The 15,742-nt window shown below is 49.3% G+C and overlaps 3 protein-coding genes across 3 annotated transcripts; 1 reads left to right on the top strand and 2 right to left on the bottom strand.

Annotated features, from left to right (window-relative positions):
- Positions 1-2,049: 2,049 nt before the first annotated feature.
- Positions 2,050-4,935, bottom strand: N7525_005315 (putative C6 transcription factor; the record flags this gene model as incomplete). The annotated part of the gene is made up of 1 exon (XM_002564900.1): positions 2,050-4,935. The coding sequence occupies one exon, from the start codon at positions 4,933-4,935 to the stop codon at positions 2,050-2,052; it is 2,886 nt and encodes a 961-aa protein (XP_002564946.1).
- A 3,629-nt stretch (positions 4,936-8,564) lies between these two features.
- N7525_005314 (hydrogen/calcium exchanger domain-containing protein) lies at positions 8,565-10,925 on the bottom strand (the record flags this gene model as incomplete). Its single annotated transcript, XM_061213356.1, has 12 exons — positions 8,565-8,577; positions 8,632-8,720; positions 8,785-8,838; positions 8,899-9,132; positions 9,215-9,525; positions 9,605-9,640; positions 9,714-9,961; positions 10,017-10,058; positions 10,111-10,158; positions 10,215-10,278; positions 10,344-10,859; positions 10,922-10,925. 12 exons carry the CDS (start codon positions 10,923-10,925, stop codon positions 8,565-8,567), a joined length of 1,659 nt encoding a protein of 552 aa, XP_061070377.1.
- Positions 10,926-15,007: 4,082 nt separating this feature from the next.
- Positions 15,008-15,319, top strand: N7525_005313 (uncharacterized protein; the record flags this gene model as incomplete). The annotated part of the gene is made up of 1 exon (XM_061213355.1): positions 15,008-15,319. The coding sequence occupies one exon, from the start codon at positions 15,008-15,010 to the stop codon at positions 15,317-15,319; it is 312 nt and encodes a 103-aa protein (XP_061070376.1).
- Positions 15,320-15,742: the final 423 nt, after the last annotated feature.

The raw sequence follows: 15,742 nt of genomic DNA, 5'->3' as shown, positions 1-15,742 counted from the left end.
TTACCCTGCGGTCTAACTAGTCGCAGGGTTTCTCCAAACCAGGTAAAAATTAAGACTACAATAAGCCGGTATCGTACTAGTAATTACGTCCTGAATTCTAGAAGATACCAGATCGAGAACTCTGCGAGGTTTACCCTGCGACCCTGCAAGCGCGACGGCCCTCTAGAGAATGAGGCCTTTAGGGGGAAGGAAGAGAACCCGTGATACGAATACCAGAAGCAAGATGTAAATATAGCTAAATATGCATATGAACCTTCAGCATAATACAAATGAACTGAACTCATCTCATCCACCTTCTTTCTTTTGTCATTCATCTTCTTATTCTTATCCTCAACCATCTTCACATTCTTTCATCTTCTAGCATTAGCACTTATCTTTTCCCATCCTCAGTCTTCGTCTTTGTATTCTATCATTCTCTTGAACACAGAACATGATACATACGACCATAGGGTGTGGAAAACAGGGCTTCCCGTCCGCTCAGCCGTACTTAAGCCACACGCCGGTGAGTTAGTAGTTGGGTGGGTGACCACCAGCGAATCCTCACTGTTGTATGTTTTTGTTTTGTTTTTAGTTTTTTGCATCTCTCAGCAGCACTCTGCGGTGGATGCCGGTGATATACATACATGTGTGAGAAGTCCGGATACATGACTGACTGCCATAAGCTAGATCATAATTTCGGCGGAACATTTTACAGCTGTACATTGTTGACATCACGTGGTATCTGAATGATCTGCAGTTATGCTTAGGTAGTAGATATAGGTAGGAGATGTTGCTGTTTGGTGTTGACGGTACAAGAGCAATCGCCCCTGGCTTGTCTCGCTTTTGTTTTTTGACAATTGATACTAACGACCTGAATATTACAAAACGGTAGCCCGAAAACCTCCGGTTAGACGCAGCAGGAATCAGGGAAGACCTGAGTAAAATTTGGAAGCAGGTAATGTTCTCTATATTCGTAGTCTGTCAAAGACTTTGAAGCAATTTTCGAAGATATCACTGGGAGGTGTCATATATGGCAAGAGGGGAGATACCCACGAGATAATTAGCCCGAGACATATCAGACGTGTCACATAGAAGATGTCACTACGGAGTATATCTGTCTGCCTTTTCCCTCGGGTGAACAAACATTTAGCCGCAGACTACCCGAGGAACGGCGTAAAGTCCGCAAAACACCCGCGCATAACCGGCTGGTCACTACGGAGTAATGTCCGTCGGCTACTGGCTGTTACGAAGTATTTGGCCGTACGTCGAAAAGACCCGAGTGAAGAATACCAAAAACAGCCATAAAGGCGGATAAATTGACCTAAAAGAATTGCAGTTTTGAAGACAAGTGCAACGCCTAGGTTATCGTAACGCATCTCCAAAAGCATACTTCAACCTCCAAAAGGCCGGAAAACGAGACCATGAAAAGATAAAGAACCGACACGGGCAGAAATAAATCCAAGAAAAGCTCGGGCACGCTGCCAGGTTTCCGTGCCATCAAGAAAATCGCTCGAAACAAATTGGCCAAAGACCAATGGAGAGAGAAAAAAAGGAAACCCATTTGACGGTAAACGAATAATCACCCTGGTTTCACGGCCCACCTTGGCTGGAAACCACGAGGAACGCCTTGCACGCATTGAGCATAACCCAAACAAAAGAAAAACATGTAGCAAGTAAACAACAGCAAGAACAAAACAAAAGGCAAATACGAGGTCGCGCGCACTGGGTATAGGTGATAATCAATCTTCGTGATCCCGTTTTCAATTCCCGGTCTGGACCTGGAGATGGTGTGGCCTCAGACCAGGGAGGAAATGTTTGGATTTGGAGTTCAATTCGCCTGCGTTCGGCACTGGGATTTTCCGCAGGCTTGAATGTCCCATTTTTTTTTGAGTCGCCGGCAGTCATAGATAGGAAAGGAAAAAGGTGAGAGATGATCGTACAGTACGTGAGCCGTAACGGACGAGGGATGTCGTAAAGAGTAATAATACAATGGAGCAAGGCGGTTGGTGCCACTGTTTGGATGGGCGCCGGCTAAAGAGTTGGGAGAGGGATAATGGTTCTCCGGGAACTTTAGCGGCTGAATTGGGACCAGACCGTACTCAGCCAACCGGCGGGAATACCAATCTCAGAAGGCGCAAGCATGGATAACTGGCCCCAATCACACCCATCCAGGAAGGCGAGGACGTCGTCTCCGCCGAGACTCGTTGATAGCAAGCTTGAGTCTGGGTATTCGGTTGAGGTCAGAGGCGGGGAGGGAGCCAACTGAGTTACGGATCCGGGTGGCGGGAGGACAGGGATGGTGTGTGAGGCGGCTGCGTTGATAGGAGGGAGGGATTGGGAGTACGGAGGGGGAGGCGCCTGCGGGCGGGCTGGAAGCCAGGAGTTGATGGGATTTAGGCGGTTTGTTGTTGCCGTCATGTACTGGGAGGGGGACTGCGTAGTTGCGGATAGAGAGGGGAAGCTGGGGGATGAGGTGGTGTAAATGGGGCCGTCTGGGTGGTGTTGCTGAAGGGACGGGAGGGAGTACGGAGATCCGGATGGCATTTGGCGGCTGTTGGGAAGTGGTAGACTGGGACGGCGGTCACCTTCGTGTCCAGGTAGCGACAGACCGGGGCTGTTGACCGGGACCCATGACTCGCGGCGACCACCGACACCGTCGAGCATCTGGTCACCGGGATCGCCGGTTTCACTCCTGACGGCGTTGCTTCCAGCGTCACTCATGTTCGTGCGCTCGTACATGGACTCGCTTGCTGCGGGAACTGCGATACCGTCGTCGTCCATCCCAGAATCTGTTAACTGGTCCTCGATGCTTCCAAAGTCAAGGAAAAGTTTTTCGAGCATCTTGAATTCCTCGAGGCCGCCACCAGCACCGCCTTCGCGGAGGAGGCGAATCCCGTTGAGGCCGTGGTCAGAGGCATCCGACATGCTATCCAAGCGGTTCCGTGAAACCCGGCGGAAATCGCGCTTGACTTTGGAGAAGTAGCTGTGAAGGCGGTTCAGGGTGCGGAACCAGCCCATGGCCATCTTCAGACGAGGCCTCATCTCTCGGATGATATCCAAGGCCTTGCGTGCTTGTGCGACACCAAGCTGGTGGCTATCGTGGCTCGCAGGGGGTGGCTTAGTCCCCATCAATCCATCCGGATCCATGTGTGGGAAATGCGTTCCATAAACACCGACAAAAGCGGCATTGTAGATAGCAAATCCGACCAAGGGGTTCTCAACAAGAGCACCGCGGGCTTGACAAGTGGCCACGAGGTCGATCATCTGCCGCGCTGCCTTGAACAGCTCACGGGCACTATCCCGCCAGAAACCATCGGGTGGGCCATTGACCTTATCGACAGGGAACAACGGCTCATCCAAGGGACCCGAAGGCTCATTGCAGCGGAGAGGCAGGAATGGGATATAGGCACGGTGAAGGACAATCACCGATAGGAAGTAGACAACATGCATCACGGTATACGAAGCCAGAGTGGTCTTGTACATGATATGTGTGTCGGTATTTCGCAGGGAATATTGCAGGTTGCGGGAAAGACTATCCTGGAACTCGTTCAACTGCTGGCGGAGCGAGGCGAAGCGAGATTCAGGATGCCAGGGGGGATACTGCTCCGTGCGTCGACCGCCAGCGCAAGACCATTTGGCGATGCTTCCCCAAACACGAATGATCCGAATAACCCGGCTGAGCACCGACTCCTCTGCGCCAACCTCCCATCGATCAACGTCCTCTTCGCTGGAGTCCTTGCGACGAGAGATAGGTGACCAGGGCTTGTTATCAGGAGTTCCATTGGGTCCTGGGAGTTTTTCATCGCCAAAGCCTCCTATACTTTGACGGATGCTGGGGATTTGCATGCTTTGGGAGCCGAAACTCTGCGGACGCCGAACGGCCGGTTCATTAAGCCGGGCCGTTCGAACCCGCTCGCCGAAAGCAAAAGCGTTGTCGCTCGGAAGCTGAATTCCGAGTTCCTTTACTCGGACCATCCGAGGCCGATACTTTCCACTGCTGAGGCATCGGTCGAGGATGAAACAAGCCCAGAACGTCCGGCGCTTAGTCTCTTGCGCAATGATATCATCAGAGGTCGGCTCCCTGGGCTCTACACGTCGTGGCAGACCAAAATGATCTGCCTCGGTTCTCAATCCAGGAGACGACCGCGAAGGATCTCGCGCTGGGAATTCATTTTCAAGTTCAAAGGGTAGACCCATGGCCTGTGCAAGCCGGATGGCCATGCCCACATAGACCCAAGCACTTTTGCCTCGGCACATCCCCCACTCGTGCAAGGCTAACATCAATAGCGCCTGTACGCGCGTAAGGTCCGGCTGAGCGAGGCAAGCGCCATCCAAGCCGGCCAGCCGGCTGCGAAGGGCTGCGGCATAGTATTCCGATGCGGCAAGCGGATTCGAGGAATGACTAGGCGATGCTGGTGAATGAGCTGCGGCCAACGGAGGGTGAAACCGAGCAGTCAGGGCCAGTACGCCCAGCGGGATGAGTGAGGAGGATGGGTCCATTTTATAACCGGGATTCCGGGGATCTTGTCCATCAAAGGTCGCGGGAGGAGGAGAGGAAAGCTGTCGAATCTGGCCGAGAAAGGTCGCGGGATGTAGGAAGGGTAGAAGAGTGGCAAAATGCGATTGGAAGAGATCGAAGACGGCCTCCCAAACTTTTGTTGTAAGTATTGAGGAATCAAGCGCATCCACACCGAGCTTAGAACCAGCCGACGAGCCAGAGATGCCTACCACCTTGCGTGAACGATGTCGTTTCGGGCCATCCCAGTCTCCATTTCGATCCTCGCCTTCTGCCAGGGCAGCCAGATCTCGTTTGGCGCTGCTCACTCCGATTGCTGGGGTTGGGTAGACACATTCGCGCCCGGATGATTCGCACGCGCGGCAGGTTGTATCGATGCCGGCATTGACACACTTGATTTTACTGCGCCGGCATCGAGCGCAAGCGATGCTGGACCGCATGTTGTATTGGACAGACCCGAAGTCTGCAAATATGCGAGTCGATTTGTGTCAAGCGCAATTCTCCCATTTACCGTATCCGGGTCACACGTTGGGGGGTTTTTTTTGCGGGAAGAATCTCGGTAAATTATGTGGACGTTTTCTATAATAATCAGCATTACATATGCGGGGATGTAGCTTGGGAAACCTACCAGAGAACCCTGGCGAAGAGAAAAAGAGAAAGAGGGAAGGCCCAAGGGAGAAGAAGAAGAACGGAATTGGCGGAGTGTGGGGGAAACTCAAAAGAGTCGGGGCACCGGACCGGGAGAAACACAAGTCGGGAGGGAACGGGGAATTGTCTCCGGGGAAATAGGGCCTGAGAAGAGGGAAAAAGTGAAAGGGAAAGGGTAAAAAAAGCGAAAAGAAAAAGAAAAAGAAAAGCCGAGAAAATCAAGAGCCGCTGAAATTGCGGAGGATCCCAAAAGTATGCAAGGACGCGCCTTTTCGTGGAGGTGGAGCCCCCCAGTTTCTGGCTTGCCGATTGACTGGGATTGTTCTTTAGTATGTACTCTTACTATCTACAATATACAATAACTATATAGTTAGTAGAGTAAATATTTTTATATATACATATATTCATATATTCACTCTATAATATTCAAATACAATACATATCTACCTCCATCTCCATACGTAATATATACCTTCAACTTCTCGGCACGGAAAACATCCTGCGGCCTGTGCGGCCTACATAGGAAATATACCCCATTCTTACCAGCGCTCTCTGATCTCATGATCGTCATCGCATCTCAACCCGACTCGGGTTCAGGCTCACGGTCCGAAAAATAAGAAAAGCAAAAAGCAAAAAAGCAAAAGTGCAATCTGGCCTGTCAAGTAGGACATTGTCTTGACTACCAGGCCAAATCCAGATCCAAAGCACCCGGGACTAGCTGGAATAACAATACCCGTCCACTCCCCGGCCGATTGTCTTCCGGCCACTTTCCGGCATTTTTCTCTGAGGATAAGTTACAGTGTCCTAAATCTGGGGCATCGGTGGATTTGGGGACCATCGTCCGTACCGTACAATGTTGTACTCCGTGCAATCCTGGTTCCATGGCCTAGAACTCTATACAGACTAGGGTACAAAAGTACCTTGCCCTTCTACCTAGGCAATTGACTACCCCGTGACAGCTGATGTCCGATCGGCATTTGTCTGGGCGGGAATCCATACACCGTCTCTTCCCGCGTCGGGAACACCAAAATAGGCAAAGAAGAGAATGTGTGCGCACAGATGGGGGGGACATTCTCGGAGAGTACAGCGAGAAAATCCATAAGTGCGAGGCATGGAAAAAAGAACGGAAAACCGACGAGACTCCACAAGATGCCCAGAAAATCCAGTGGACCGGACCATAAGGCTTTTCTTTCTTTCTCCTTCCACATGGTTTTTCCTTTTTCCAAGAGGGGTATCTCGGCCCATTTGGATCCCTCGGGTATAGGCTCGTCCCCAGAACATGGATGACCCTACCATGCCAGCCTATCAATCTGGGGGAAGAAGGGGATATAGCACCCAATCAAGAGTCTCCACTAACCCTGGTCGGGGCTCCCCGCAAAGAAGCGAGATCCTCGATCATCACGGGAGTTACATTGACAGTTAGGCTGGAGTTGATTGGCGTCGGCTGTTACCTTGGACCTTCTCACCCCGTATTCGACGGAGGTCTCCGTGCGACGTTCCTGCAATGTTGGTTGTGTTTTCCCCCGCTTGCCACTCGTCACAGGTGGAAGAATCGGGGAAGGGATCAGGGTCGCTCGGCAGAGGGTCGAATGAGCTGCCATCCCTTCGGAAGAACACGCAAATTTCACGGGATGAGGAATTGGACTGAATTGCTTATTCCGTACTTCTGCTGCTACCCTTATATCATAATATTAGTTCCATGTGCAAGTGCAAACAGCCCCGAGGCCGACTGCATCAGAGATGCTGTTTCATCCCACGGAGTAATCCAATGGAGTTCCGAGGTTATACACATGTTCATGTCACACATCGGAAAAGTCTCATACACCGAGTTTTTCCCCCCGGTCACATTTCGGCCCCGTCCGATACAACGATTGGACCGCCGCCTCCGAGGCTCCAGCGATTGGACCCCGGATAACCCCGCATTTACTTTATATTAGGTAAGAGGTTCTGGTTCGTTTTGACTTTTTCTTTTCTTTTTTTTTTTTTTTTTTTTTCAGTAATAGTATCGAATTGTATAGTCAAGGAAACCTAGAGTATTTATATTTGCACAGTAACTTTGGAAGTCCGAGGAGAGGGCACCAATGGTCATGTGCCTAATATTCCCATGTCTAGTAAATCTCCGGCCTCTTGGCTTTTTGATATATTATACTCCGTATACTCCGTACTCCGGTGGATAATAGTGGGGAAGCTTAAAAGGGAAATTATTGGAACAGTTTCCATGACATATACTTGATTAACATTGCATTCCATTCCTCCATTCCTACCATTCCTCTGCCCTCTGCTACGACATTGTCCTTCCACATCCTTTCTCTACCCCCACATATGGAGTAGCCTCTCAGCTGACAAAAATTAATAAAGGAAACTCCCTTGTTCATCTTTGCTAACCTTTTCCCATATTATCCGAGACATCCCGTGCCGCCGGAACCGTTCGATTTAGAAATAGTCCAATCCAAGTGCTAAAACAAAGCCTCCAGCGCCGTGGCTGGAAATAAATACATAATATTATGATCCAGGAAAAAAAAACCCCGGTCGGGATCAAATCCTCTTTTCCCCCCTTTCCTGACCTTTCTCGGCGCGGAGCAGTTACCGATTCCAACTTATCCGTCGGCACGTGGTTCATACAAACCTTAGGTAGAATATATCCTGTCATCAAATTTCTTACCTGGTCTGTTATAGGCTAAACACTTCCAGAAAAGGAACCTAAGTTCCGGGGACTCCGTACGGAGGAACTCCGCAGTGGAAATGAAAAGGATCCGAAAAGAACAAGCCAGGAACAATCCAAGCCCCCACATCGGCTCGGTTAGAAATATCGGTGGCATACCGAGTCTCCCGAGTCCGGATTTGGATAGCCTAACCGTGCAAGATCGTTTACCCCGATAAATCCCCGGTGGCTAAAAGTATGCACTAATCAACTGTGTTATTAGCATAATTGTACTCTGCTTATTCGTCCACGGGTTTATTTCCAAGGTATTTCCAAGGTTGACTCTGCGAACTCTCTGAGTTCGGCGAATTCAATCCCGAAAAGTTCTGCCAATCCCCACTCGGGACCAAGTTGCCGGGTTAGGCACCTTGACTTTTTAGCCTGATCTATTACGACGGTTATGTGAGCTGTTCTCCGGCTATTTATGTTGTTGTACTTTTGTTATATGGGTTATTGCGGCCAACTGAAATAGCATCACCAGCCAATTTTGTCTATAGAGTCGGGGACGGAATAAAATGCGTCGGACATGGAAAGCATCGCCAGAGTGGGTATATTATGAGCGATCATAATAGAGTCCAAAGACAAGTCAATGGAAATAAACATGATATAGAGAAGAAATATTAACCAAGAGAAGTCCCCAGGAATGGGATGGTAAATTGGAAGATCGATATCGTATCGTCAACGGGGACCCAGCCCGATGACTGTAATGCGTGTAAAGGTTTAAATGAAGAACCTAGAAACGCAATCAGTAAGAGACAACTGCCAAGCACCCATAGCAACCACATACCAAGCCGCAAGAGCGATAATCAGATACATCATCATCAACAAGACACCCTCAAGCCAGTGAGACTTGCCATCACCGATGAGGTAGTTGACCTATAAAACACCAGTCAGTATAATTATACTGATATCACTTTCCCGCTAAACTGAAACCACTTACCAGAAGAACAGACATGAATAGTACAATCACCTGGAATCCGTCGAAGTTGAGAGTCTGACGCAGTTAGTACCAGCCCTCAATCCACATAGTCGTCTGCATAGGGCTCATCCATACCATATCCTCAACGCCAATGATCCACCCAAGAACAACAATCAGGGGCAAAACGAGCAGCGCAATCTGCATGCTGGATCCGACAGCAACACCAATCGTAAGATCCATCTTATCCTTGCATGCGACTGTCACCGCCGTAGCGTGCTCAGCCGCATTACCAACGATAGGCAGCAGGATCAGGCCGACGAATGTCTCGCGAATGTTACCTGTTTCCGTCAAGGCATCGATCGATTCAACCTGGTAGATGAATGAGCTTACTGCGATCACACACAAAAAAATGGATCTACAACGGATCCCGGAGAAACGTAAATATGCATACCATGAACTCAGCACACGCAGCGACAAACGCAGTCGAGATAATCAGCGTAAGAACGGCAACGGTAATGGACAACTGCGGCTCCTCGGGCTCCTCGTCGAGATCCTCCATCTGCATGTGGTCGGGATTCTGTCCGACCAACGGTGTGGCAGTCATTTTGCCGATCTGGGCAATACCCCGGCTGGCGTCGCCTTCTTCGACCTTTGCGCTTCGCCGTTCGACCTTCTGGCTGGGTCGGTTGTACATGTCGGCGTGTGACTTCAACTGGAAGAAGAGGTAGCAGCCGTACACGATGAGAAGGAGGACGCTGGTGCCTGTGGTGCGGTGTGAGCAAGAAGATAGATAAAGCGATGGACACGGCTGGGAAGTCCCAGCGAGTAACGAGTAACGTACCTCGAGATAGGGCGGCGGTTCCATCTACTGTTCCAACTATATTCGAAAAAAAAAAACTCTCGTTAGCTCTCTGTCGATTTGCGGGTTCTGGGGTGTAGTCATCACTGACGATCAGACCACTTGTGGTAGGCAGTCGGAATGATCAAACTGCTAACAGCTAATGCGAGCATACTCGCGGCTGTCTGGGCAACTGTTACGTTGAAATGTTGCTCGATGCGAGGGATACCACCGAGGAAGAAAGACATGCCCAGCACCAGGAGTAGGTTGGACAAAATACTTCCGATGAGCGAGGTCTGCACGATGAGGGTTTTGCGCTGGACCAGTGCGATGATTGCAACGATCAGCTCAACGGCATTACTATATAGGTTAGAAATGCTGCGGTGGAAGGAGACAACGGTAGAACAAAGCATACCCGAACGAGGCATTCAGCAGGCCACCGATTGTTTCACTCGTACTAGAAGAGATGTGAGTATGGATCGGATAGAACCAGATACATCCAAGCATACCGAAGGGCAATCTCTTCAGTTGCGAAACTGAGCATGGCAGCCAGAGGACTAGTGGACGTCTGTTAGCGGAAGGTCCTCGATATTGGTGGGTATATATCGCTCACATGATAGCAATGAAGTTAACCACGAATATCGCAATCGGATTAGCTCCAACGGCATATAGCACAACTGCGAAATAGAAATTAGCACGCCGCTTCCATACATCAACAGACGACAAAAATAGCAAGACATACTTCCAACAGGTGCAGCGATCAAAAGAACGTTGATCCACGAGTTCAAGACAGTAGCTCTCAACTGCGATGCAAAGGTGAAAGACTGCTTATCCGAATGCGACTTCTTATCCTCCCATTCATCGTCACCATGGCGATGCTTGAACTTGCCCAAAATGCCCCCCTTCCGCTGACGCGCTTGCGCTGATCCAACAGTCTCCGTATCGACCCCGCGCACCGAGGAGACATTGATTGGATCCTGGCTCGCCATGGACGGTTCAGGCGGAGACTTGTTTGTTTCATGGTCGCTGCCAGCGAACTCCGGCCCGAATGTGTTTGAGTACTCCGGGACATTGATGCCGTCGTGCATTTCCCTTCGGCGTTGCTGGTCTGCTGAGAGCTCGCCCAGGGTCTGGGAGTGGGCTAGTCCGCCCTCGAGCTGCATAGAGTTCGATCGATGGGACCTGGTTTGGATCTTTTGGAATGGGTTGAAGGAGGGGCCGTACCATGCCGATGCGCGAGCCGCACTGCGAATTTTATCTAGTTGTATTGTTAGTATGACTGGCCAGTTGAGGTTGAGTATGTATAGATGTTGGACTTACGCATGGTGGGTTGATGAGTCTCTGTGTGTAGAAATGGACCCGTGAGTAAAAGTGATGGTGCAAGAGTACTTAAATAGAAAAAAACAAGGACAAAGCAACCGCAATTAGGACATAAGATGCCAACAGTGAGGTTGTATTTCGTCCAATTGGTGATACAGCCACAGCGTGGCTTGGACCTGCGACGCCTGCGACGGATGCCTATAAGGGCTAGAGGAACACGTACTTCTTCAAGGTTTCGAGATGTGGGTAGCTTAGCGGGCTCACAGGCTGAAGCGATTACAGTAGTCTAAGCGCTGGATGGGGATGGGCTTAGGATTCAGCCACAGGATAATGAATGGCGGATCCGCGAAGTTCAAAGGGGACTCAAACACTGGCACGCAGACAGGGGAACGGTGAGAATGATCGCGCCCAAGCAAGGGGTGGGAGGTCAACAAAGACCAAACGAGTGACAATTATGAAACGAACGGAGAGAAAGAGAGCAAATGGAGTCGGAAAATGAAGGGATAAAATTTGTCTGGTAACAATTTTCTAGGTTTCTTTAGAGAACGGACTTCGAGAAGAATTGAGACACACAGCCACATTCGTCCGGGACGATCGTGGTAGTGCGTACTCCGTATTGTGGTATAGCGCCTATAGTGGAGTAAATATTATGAGCTTAGCGTCTCGAAAAAAGCAAGCTCGGATCGCTAGACTGGTAGGGAAAGGTAGTGAGCGTTGGTAGTTGGTAAAGAGCCAGTCAGGATAAGTATCTGTTTCAAGCCCAGTGCTATAAATTCATGTTGCGCGTGACTGTGTCAGATATGAACTTGTATGTTGTATGTTGGACGAAACTCCGCCACTCAAAAAGCTTGGAACCGAAAGCTTCGTCAGTGGAAGCTTTGTTGTCTTGTGCTTGGGTGACTTGGCATAATCTTGTTTTGCGATCATCGGCAGTCTTCAAATAGCACACACATGGATTTGCTTGGGCATTCCTGCAGATGTCATACGAATATACAACATAGTACTCTGTATGTTGTACTCCGTACTCCGTACGGAGCAATCGTGGCACAGAGGGTCGCAAATATGGGTCTTTTGGGAAATTTCCAACAATTGTGTAGGGGGTGTTGACCCGCTCTTGGCAGTGTCTGGATCAATCAAGTCTCGAGTACGGAGTACGGAGTATTGATTTCCTCAGAACGCCACAAGCCCCTTTTCTGTTGTATGTTGTATGTGTTGGTTGGTTTCCCGGTCAAGCTAGACGCATAATCAAACAGTCACGTGTTAGTTTTCAAGGTTGCTGGTGCCCATATGTAAGCGCTGGACCGTTGGAAGTGCTCTGGCACGCTCCCCCAAAGAAATTTCAATCCTATCATTAGACATGCTGGTATCCATATTGACTTTTGTTATAAACCACTCTTCGTGATAAGGCCATATGATCAATGGTCAGCTAGCCTCGGGCAGGTACTGCGGACGTCGGTGGCTTATTTTCACTCTTTGGCCTTGAAAAGTAAAGGCTGTCGTTATCCCGAGGAAACATATATCCAGCAACGCTCAGCTCACTCAGCTGCGCTGCTGACGTAGTTGGTTGTCGCCCTTTCATTTCTGTTGCGTTGGTGTGCTGTAAGGATTGCAGTCGGGCCGTTGGTGAAGCGAGGTGAAGCGAGGTGAGGCAGAGTCAGAGTCAGAGTAAGGCAGAATGAACGAGGCAGAGCAAAATGGAAGTCGAGAGCCTCAAATTTAAAAATGTGCAAATCCACAGAAAAGGAAAAAGTCCCAGCCCTATGGATTTCGGCATCTTAGGGGCCAAAATACATAGTTGCTGCCTACCTCGCGCTAGCCACTTCGAGCTTGAATTCCAGTTCTCCAGGGCTTCGTGTCTTTCATTAACTTAGTCTGAAATCGATCTTTTTGATTCACATTATCCACTTTATCTTTACGGAGTACAAACGGAGGACAAACTTCGCTTCTTGACCCTTGTTCATTGTGGAGAGGTTGCCATGTCATCTGCGTGATTGCCAAATGGAAGAAAGTTGCTCCTGGATTATTTATTTGCGGATCCTAGATGTCTCATACGCGAACCACTATCTCTGGCGGGGATGTGAGTACAACAGTACGGAGTATTGCCTGGTTATACGGGCTTGATCTAGATTCCGGCTCTAACGACACTGAGTCGAAGTACAGAGTACAGAGTAGACTTATTCTGGACTTCGGAAATGACGTCTATTTCGCAGCGACAAGTTGGTCCTTTACAAGGTGGAACATGTCATCAGTATCCACGACAAAGATCCTCCTCCGCATATTTAACTAATACGTTCACCATGTCCCCCCGGTACGGAGTATAGACAGCAAAGTAAAGCGGCGCTTATCAGTCTCAGCTAGTGTCTCCCACTGCAAACCAGTACTGGAGAGTTTTTTTCATAGCCCCAATGGCCTGAAAATGTCTTATACTGATAGCAAAACAAGGAATCCACCGAGACTCCATCCCCAGCAGGTTATTGTTCCGCCACAAAGCTTGGTAAAGCAAAATAGGCTCGGAGTACATACCATGAAGCCCCGAACGGGAGAGGATTGACTTTCTTGTAGGATATCGTATGCTAGGACCCGCCTTTGACGTGATCTATGATATTCAGGGGTGCATATACCCCTGAGCTGCACTGCCTGGTTCTGATCTCGAATGATATTGGGTTGTATGCTGTATGTTGTAGATTGTGCATTTCTTTCTTTCTTTTGAGGGAAAAAAAAAAAGTATTCTGGCTATATCATTATCCCCATGGGAAAGAGAGCGGCAATAAAGACGGGAAGAAATATTAGTGCCTGCTGTGCCGTCTGATCGTCCAAATTAAAGATGTTTCGGATATTGATGGTCTTGTCCCAAGTTAATGGAATATTCAGAATATTACTATATTAAACAGTATATGTGATAATATGATAAGATACTACTATGTATACAACTGTTGTACTCCGTACAGCAATTGTAGCATTGTCGGATCCAAGGATATCATAAAATTAGGGGATTGATATAGCCACCCCCCTTTAGATCACACCACCCCCCTTTGGATCAGACCACCCCCCTGCCTAGGAATTCAGGCTCCCACTATACCGCCTTCCTGATCGGGTGCGACACTGGATTCTGCTATACTTTCTGCCAGTGTAGAGTTTTCTGCCATATAATTCTGCCACCACCATAGGAATTCCGGTTTATATAGTAAAAAAACATGCATTTTGATCACAAAAAAAATGTATATTATCATTGAATTAAGCATTTGTTTACTCATATTAATCGAATACGCTGCTTATACACTTCCCCGCGCGCGTTTCCGGCCCCTTTCACGTCTACATTCACGTCTTACGACTTAGTGCTGGGTCTAGTGCTGGGTCTGGGTGCTAGGTCTAGGTGCTGGGTCTAGGTGCTGGGTCTAGGTGCTGGTGTTGAGGCTACGAAGGAGGACTAGTGGATGAAGTAGCATGGAGGGAAAATCGGGAAGAAGATGCGTACTATGAATCTATGGAAAAACAGGCTGTATATGAAGCCTGTGCTAACAAAGGAATGGCAAACTGACAAACTGACATATCAAACTGACATATCAAACTGACATAGCAAAGGCTCAGTCTGCACAAAGGGACAAAGGCATAAAGACATACCATACCATGCATGTCAACAGCTGGGTCTCGATGCTAGGTCTGGGTGCTGGGTCTGGGTGCTGGCCTCGGTGTCGTGCTGGGTATGGTGCTAGGTATGGTGCTAGGTATGGTGCTGGGTATAGTGCTGGGTATGGTGCTGGGTATAGTGCTGGGTATGGTGCTGGGTGCTGGGTATACCAGCGAGCTGTAAGCGCCCACCGGTGGTAGAGGCGTACAGCTGATATTTTGCTAAGCGTAGCGGAAGCAAATCCGGGCCGGATCCGAGCTAAGATGGCCTATAGGCTGCCTTTTCTATCTAGTGCTAGGTATGGAGCTAGGTATGGAGCTAGGTATGGAGCTAGGTATGGTGCTGGGTATGGAGCTAGGTATGGTGCTGGGTATAGTGCTGGGTATGGAGCTGGGTCTGTATAGTGCTAGGTTAGTATAGAGCTGGGTGCGGTGCTGGGTGCGGAGCTGGGTCTGGGTATGGAGCTGGAGCTGGGTATGGAGCTGGGTATGGAGCTGGGTATGGAGCTGGGTATGGAGCTGGGTATGGAGCTGGGTATGGAGCTGGGTATGGAGCTGGGTATGGAGCTGGGTATGGAGCTGGGTATGGAGCTGGGTATGGAGCTGGGTATGGAGCTGGGTATGGAGCTGGGTATGGAGCTGGGTATGGAGCTGGGTATGGAGCTGGGTCTGGAGCTGGGTATGGAGCTGGGTGCGGAGCTGGGTATGGAGCTGGGTCTGGATGGTGCTGGGCCGGTATCACGTGATCTGTCAAATAATAACGTCACGTGAAATCCGGGCCGGGCAAACATCCTGCCAAAAGTTTGATCACGTGATTTAGCCCTACCCTATTCACATGGCGGGTGAATTTTCTAGCCAATCAGAGGCCAGGATCTCAGAATTCGTAGGCGGATTTTTTAGCATAGACCTTGGGTATATTGCCTGTATTATTTGCTTCGCTCCGCTCGCAAAACTAGGTATAGGTGCTAACAAAAGTGACTTGTTTTTACTATATGTTTGCATATAAATTGTAGGTATCTGCTATCGTCCTATAGTGTTAGGGGCAGTTTGACACGAAGGCGGTGTAAAACTTAAAGGCGGTGAGGAATGCGGTAGGAAGGTGTAGGTGTCGAGGTAAATGCGGTACCCGAGTAGGAAGGCGGTAGGATTAGTGCCTGATTCTCTAGGCAGGGGGGGGGGGTGGTCTGATCTAAA

This window comes from Penicillium rubens (genome assembly GCF_028828025.1).
Source record: "Penicillium rubens strain IBT 27055 chromosome Unknown utg000002l_segment0_segment0, whole genome shotgun sequence".
NCBI classification, from domain to species: Eukaryota; Fungi; Ascomycota; class Eurotiomycetes; order Eurotiales; family Aspergillaceae; genus Penicillium; species Penicillium rubens.
The sequence above is the reverse complement of the archived record's forward strand: the minus strand, read 5'-3'. Positions and strand labels throughout refer to the sequence as shown.